This window comes from Coregonus lavaretus, assembly GCF_964263955.1.
Source record: "Coregonus lavaretus genome assembly, contig: HAP1_SCAFFOLD_2831, whole genome shotgun sequence".
NCBI classification, from domain to species: Eukaryota; Metazoa; Chordata; class Actinopteri; order Salmoniformes; family Salmonidae; genus Coregonus; species Coregonus lavaretus.
The window spans coordinates 65,012-71,884 of record NW_028162774.1 but is presented as its reverse complement, the minus strand read 5'-3'; the positions used below and the strand labels follow the sequence as shown (position 1 = coordinate 71,884).

General features: G+C 44.8%; 1 protein-coding gene across 1 annotated transcript in view; it reads left to right on the top strand.

Annotated features, from left to right (window-relative positions):
• Positions 1-6,511: 6,511 nt before the first annotated feature.
• The window catches only part of LOC311118869 (low-density lipoprotein receptor-like), a gene marked incomplete at both ends in the record, with an annotated part of 60,127 nt that continues 59,765 nt past the window's right edge, over positions 6,512-6,873 (top strand). Inside the window, one exon of the mRNA XM_084193634.1 lies at positions 6,512-6,530. Coding sequence (XP_084049760.1) covers positions 6,512-6,530 — 19 coding nt within the window. The remainder of the gene's footprint in view (positions 6,531-6,873) is intronic.

Sequence of the window (6,873 nt, the reverse complement as noted above, 5' to 3'; positions counted from 1 at the left end):
CCACAAACTCACACTCTATCGTATTCTCTCTCCCTCTGCCCTTACCTGTCTTTTGAACTACTACTATCCATCTTCTCTCTCTGTCCTTTTTTCCCTCTCCCTTTTTCTTCATCTTTCCTTTTTTTCTAACTCCTTCTCTTTCCCTCTCGCTCTCCATGTCCTGTTTCTCTCACCTGTTTTCTCTTCCTCTCCTCTCCTCTCCTCTCCTCTCCTCTCCTCTCCTTTGATCTCTTCCCCAGGGCTTTTCAGGCTTTGAGGCATCTCACTGGATCATTCCGTCGATCAGTGTGTAGAGATTCCATCCTGTAGCAGAGACAGAGACTGCATTTCAAATCACACCCTATTCCCTATGTAGTGCACTACTTTTGACTAGTACCCTAGGCTTCATTGTTATTATTGATTATTGATTAATGTACTACATTGTTGAGGGAGCTAGCACATAAAAATGTTGCTGCACTTTTTATACCTGGTGTAAACTGTGTATGTGATGAATCCATTTGATTTGATGGTGCCATTTGGGACACAGGTAGAGGCAGTGATGCAGTGTTTTATTGATTGAGAGGACTGTACAGGTTTTAGTTTTACTGCTATCTATGTGATAAAAGTTTACAGTGCACGTACTGCCACTTCAGCCACTGTGTTTATCACGCCATCACGCCTCCTCCCGAGGCTGAAACTTCTGTTTAATTATCCCAATTCACAGACTATCACCTGTTTATAACACACACATTATCCTAGGCCTAATTGATGACCTGTCGCAGCATTAAAAACATTGCCAGTGTAGCTACAGTATCTCTCGCTATCAAATAAACGACTTTCCATTATACTCATCACTGAGCCTGACCTATGCATGATAGTGATATTCACTGTTTTATGCAGGGTGATCGAATGGATTTTCTGAGGCAATTTAGAATAATGTAGATATTCTGCTTTTCAATGGATTGTTGTGTTCCTGGTTATTGCACCCAGTAGAAAAGAAAACATAATTGAATGTATTCTTCGCATAGCTAAATTGCCTTGTTTTACAACATAAAACATACTGCTTTTTATTGTAGCCATGTATCCTTTCCTCCACCTGTGCCTCTGGGGGCTTGAGAGTGTGTGTGTGTGTGAGAGAGTGTGTGTGTGTGTAAGTGCTTGCTTGTTCGTGTGTGAACTTTGTATGTGTTTAGCATGACACCAGGCAGCGCTGCTCCCCATGTTAGACTCCATCATCATCCATCCCACCATAATCACAGAACCATTGAGTCCTCCCTCTCCCTCTGTGATGACATCCATACAGCGTGGTGTGACAGTGACTTAATACAGTGGCTTGCGAAAGTATTCACCCCCCTTGGCATTTTTCCTATTTTGTTGCCTTACAACCTGGAATTAAAATGGATTTTTGGGGGGGTTTGTATCATTTGATTTACACAACATGCCTACCACTTTGAAGATGCAAAATAGAAATAAGACAAAAAACTGAAAACTTGAGCGTGCATAACTATTCACCCCCCCCCCCCCCCCCCCCCCAAAGTCAATACCTTTTAAAGCCACCTTTTGCAGCAATTACAGCTGTATGTCTCTTGGGGTATGTCTCTATAAGCTTGGCACATCTAGCCACTGGGATTTTTGCCCATTCTTCAAGGCAAAACTGCTCCAGCTCCCTCAAGTTGGATGGGTTCCGCAGGTGTACAGCAATCTTTAAGTCATACCACAGATTCTTAATTGGATTGAGGTCTGGGCTTTGACTAGGCCATTCCAAGACATTTAAATGTTTCATCTTAAACCACTCGAGTGTTGCTTTAGCAGTATGCTTAGGGTCATTGTCCTGCTGGAAGGTGAACCTCCGTCCCAGTCTCAAATCTCTGGAAGACTGAAAGAGGTTTCCCTCAAGAATTTCCCTGTATTTAGCGCCATCCATCATTCCTTCAATTCTGACCAGTTTCCCAGTCCCTGCCGATGAAAAACATGCTTCACTGTGGGTATGGTGTTCTCGGGGTGATGAGAGGTGTTGGGTTAGTGCCAGACATAGCGTTTTCCTTGATGGTACCTTCTTCCATATGTTTGCGGAGTCTCCCACATGCCTTTTGGCGAACACCAAACGTGTTTGCTTATTTTTTTCTTTAAGCAATGGCTTTTTTCTGGCCACTCTTCCGTAAAGCCCAGCTCTGTGGAGTGTACGGCTTAAAGTGGTCCTATGGACAGATACTCCAATCTCCACTGTGGAGCTTTGCAGCTCCTACAGGGTTATCTTTGGTCTCTTTGTTGCCTCTCTGATTAATGCCCTCCTTGCCTGGTCCGTGAGTTTTGGTGGACGGCCCTCTCTTGGCAGGTTTGTTGTGGTGCCATATTCTTTCAATTTTTTTATAATGGATTTAATGGTGCTTTGTGGGATGTTCAAAGTTTCTGATATTTTTTTATAACCCAACCCTGATCTGTACTTCTCCACAACTTTGTCCCTGACCTGTTTGGAGAGCTCCTTGGTCTTCATGGTGCCGCTTGCTTGGCGGTGCCCCTTGCTTAGTGGTGTTGCAGACTCTGGGGCCTTTCAGAACAGGTGTATATATACTGAGATCATGTGACAGATCATGTGACACTTAGATTGCACACAGGTGGACTTTATTTAACTAATTATGTGACTTCTGAAGGTAATTGGTTGCACCAGATCTTATTTAGGGGCTTCATAGCAAATGGGGTGAATACAAATGCACACACCACTTTTCCGTTATTTATTTTTTAAATACGTTTTTTTTTTTCATTTCACATCACCAATTTGGACTATTTTATGTATGTTCATTACATGAAATCCAAATAAATATCAATTTAAATTACAGGTTGTAATGCAACAAAATAAGAAAAACGCCACGGGGGATGAATACTTTTGCAAGGCACAGTACCTTATATCACCGTCCTCTACTCTCCTTCTCCTTCCCCATACATACACACAGACGCCACACAACAAATGTATGATCTTTACATTAGCCCAATGGCTTATGAGCCATCTGGATCAATCACTAGGGAGTTTAGTTTTAGCTGATGCCCAGAGCAACAGATGGACGTAGGTGTGTGTGTGAATGAGTGTGTGTGTGTGTGTGTGTTCATTCGTCATGCATGTGTGCACGCGTGTGGGTGTGGACGCTGGGCCATCTATGATATGCAACTCCGCTCTCCTCCCTTTCCTGTGAAAGGGAATTAGGGAGGCAGTTAATCAAAAGGGCATTAGCATACAAGCGCACAGTCCGCCCTTCTACCCTACTCATAATAGATGCTTAGTCTTAGAACGTTGGTCGAATAACAAAACACCATCTCTCCCTTCCTTACCCCTCTCTATCCATGCTGAGGATGTGACATCAGTAGACCCCCAGGCACCAACACACATTGTCAGGGTAGACAGGGTCAGGGTAGATGGGGTGGGTGCTAACGAAGAGGGTCTTGCAGGGCTTACCCTATAAATCCCCATCTCATCCTCAGCCGTTCACTAATGCAATGACACACGGCGAGAAACCCCAGACGCTACTAACAGCAAATTGCTCATAACCCCGGTTCAGTGTAATATAATGCCAGGAGTGTTTGAGTAAATTGGCTCACACAAGCAGAGCTGATTCTCCTGAGATCTAAATGGCTCTCCTTCATTGTTGTTTGCTGAAGGCCTAGTAGGCAGCTGCTGTCTGTTAGCTGGCCACTGTGTTTTACCGCTCTGTCTCGCGGTGTCAGAACAGAGCTGATGAAATATTAATATCTTACAATGTCAGTCAGGCTGCAGTATTAATTCAGCTAAAATTCAATGAATGACCAGCTGAGTAGAGGGCCTCTGATCAAGGTTTTTAGCAGAGAGAGTGGAGATGATTGGCGTGTGTGTGTGTGCGTGTGTGTATTTTGCTTGTCTGTGTGTTACGATGTGAGTGTGTTACGATGTGTGTGTGTGCCCTAACGCAATGTGTGTTCCTGCTTTAGGTTGTGTTCCTGCTTTAGGTTGTGTTCCTGCTTTAGGTTGTGTTCCTGCTTCAGGTTGTGTTCCTGCTTCAGGTTGTGTTCCTGCTTCAGGTTGTGTTCCTGCTTTATGTTGTGTTCCTGCTTTATGTTGTGTTCCTGCTTCAGGTTGTGTTCCTGCTTCAGGTTGTGTTCCTGCTTTAGGTTGTGTTCCTGCTTAATGTTGTGTTCCTGCTTCAGGTTGTGTTCCTGCTTCAGGTTGTGTTCCTGCTTCAGGTTGTGTTCCTGCTTTATGTTGTGTTCCTGCTTTATGTTGTGTTCCTGCTTCAGGTTGTGTTCCTGCTTCAGGTTGTGTTCCTGCTTTATGTTGTGTTCCTGCTTCAGGTTGTGTTCCTGCTTTAGGTTGTGTTCCTGCTTCAGGTTGTGTTCCTGCTTTAGGTTGTGTTCCTGCTTTATGTTGTGTTCCTGCTTCAGGTTGTGTTCCTGCTTTAGGTTGTGTTCCTGCTTTAGGTTGTGTTCCTGCTTCAGGTTGTGTTCCTGCTTCAGGTTGTGTTCCTGCTTTAGGTTGTGTTCCTGCTTTAGGTTGTGTTGCTGCTTTAGGTTGTGTTGCTGCTTCAGGTTGTGTTCCTGCTTTAGGTTGTGTTCCTGCTTTAGGTTGTGTTGCTGCTTTAGGTTGTGTTGCTGCTTCAGGTTGTGTTCCTGCTTTAGGTTGTGTTCCTGCTTCAGGTTGTGTTCCTGCTTTAGGTTGTGTTGCTGCTTTAGGTTGTGTTGCTGCTTTAGGTTGTGTTGCTGCTTTAGGTTGTGTTGCTGCTTCAGGTTGTGTTGCTGCTTCAGGTTGTGTTGCTGCTTTAGGTTGTGTTCCTGCTTTAGGTTGTGTTCCTGCTTCAGGTTGTGTTCCTGCTTTAGGTTGTGTTGCTGCTTCAGGTTGTGTTGCTGCTTCAGGTTGTGTTGCTGCTTCAGGTTACCACATTCAAACCGTTGTGTGAGATGAAAGTCGTGGGGGAGGAGTCACAGAGTGACTGATCTTAGTTGGCCATGTCTTTCCAAGTTGAGTCCAAAAAACTGTCGATAAGCCTGTCAATATACCTTACACAGTCTGCAACACTGCACTAGGCCTACCTGTCAGCACTTACTGATACAGAGAGAGAGACAGAGAGGCATAGAGAAAGGTAGAGAGAGAGAGAGGTAAAGAGAGAGCGAGAGATCCAATCGAGGTCCCTGAGGTTCTAACACCTCTAAACACTGACCTTCAGAAGGAGACAATAGGAAACCTTCCTCAAGACAACTTTCAGCTCCAGCTTAATGATACCATCAGCTGGCAGGGTATTACCAAGAGGGTCTGACTACCTTGGCTTCCAGATTGTTCTGCATTCTAAGCTGTACACCGTTGCCAATAATGCAACAAGTTGGCTAAAGCAGAAACATAATGGCAACCCGGCTTGTTTCCCAACCTTGGTTCTTGTACATTATGTCAACTATATTATTGACTTTAAGGAATAATCCCTCTATTGTACTGTATAAATCTCAATGGATGTAGTGCCCTTCCTCTGTAGTTTGTTTTGTCTGTTGATTGTCACTACAGTCAGTTATGCATTGAGGAGATATACTGCATCACCCAAGATGCATCAGTCACTCCACAGATTGAAGCAGAACATACTATATAGCCTTTCTATTCTAGCTCATCCTGATGTTTTGTCCGATTGGATATTAAACTTTTAAACACATTTAAAACCGGCTCACGTGAGACCCAGCCATTCACAGAGAACCCAGATGAAGTGATAGAGCCCGGCCAAGAGAAGAGAGGAGAAGAGAAGCCAGCTTCTCTCAGGCAATTCCTACCTAAACCCAAAGCCCATAGCCACCAAACAGAACCTGAATAGAACAAAACCTGGCAACACTTGAACACTGCTGAAACACATCCAGGAAAATAAGCACCAAGATGGCACTCTATTTGCACAAAATAGGGAACAGGGTACCATTTCCGACACAAACATTTTTCCTTATATGGGCCCTGGTCTAAAGTAGTGCACTATCTAGGGAACAGGGTGCCATTTAAGACACAGTCACAGTCTGTCCCTCACCGGGAGCCTACATGTAAAATATGTTTTATATATATTCCCATATCAGGCACTATGTATTGATCTGGGGGGTTGCTATGGCGGGTTGCTGGGTGCGTTGCCAGCAAGTGGCAGTCCGAAATGTATAATTGATGGAGCAGCGTTTGACACTGTGTGTAATGTTATCTAGAATATAGTCCCATTGGGCCCTCTCTGGCTGGGAATGGGGAGGAGAGGGGAGACAGAGAGAAGATGGAGGGTGGGGGGAGGAGTGTAGTGTGTAATCTAGAATATAGTCCCATTGGACCTACTCTGGCTGGGTTTGGGAAAGGGGGAGGAGAGGGGATGGAGGGTGGGGGGAGGGGGGTAGTATATAATCTAGGATATAATTCCATTGGGCCCTCTCTGGTTGGGGTTGGAAAGGGGGAGGAGAGAATGGGGAGAGAGGTGTGGTAGCAGTGTCGTTTGTGGAAAGGGGGAGGAGGGAGAGAGATGGGGGAGAGGGGTGATATAGTAGAGTTTGTGGAAAGGGAGAGCAGGGAATGGGTGTCTGGGCCAAGTGTAACGTTGATGTATTGTACATCAGTTTTTTTCTCACTCCAGGAACCCCATTGGTTAGCTACGGAACAGGAACAATGGTATGCTTGCTTAATGGGGTTTCGCTGGAAGGAACGCCGTGTGTGTGTTTGTGTTCATGTTTGTTTGTGTGTGTGCTTTTGGTGTGTTTGAATGTGTGCTCTCTGTGTGTTTTTGACCTGGTGTCAGACTGACTGTGTGTGTTTCTTTGTCTTACTCTGCAGACATTTGAGGCAGGATCGATTTGAGCAACATGATAACTGAGTTATCTGTCTGTTTCATTGACTGACTGTGTCTCTCTCTCTCTCTTTCTCCCTCCCTCTCCCTC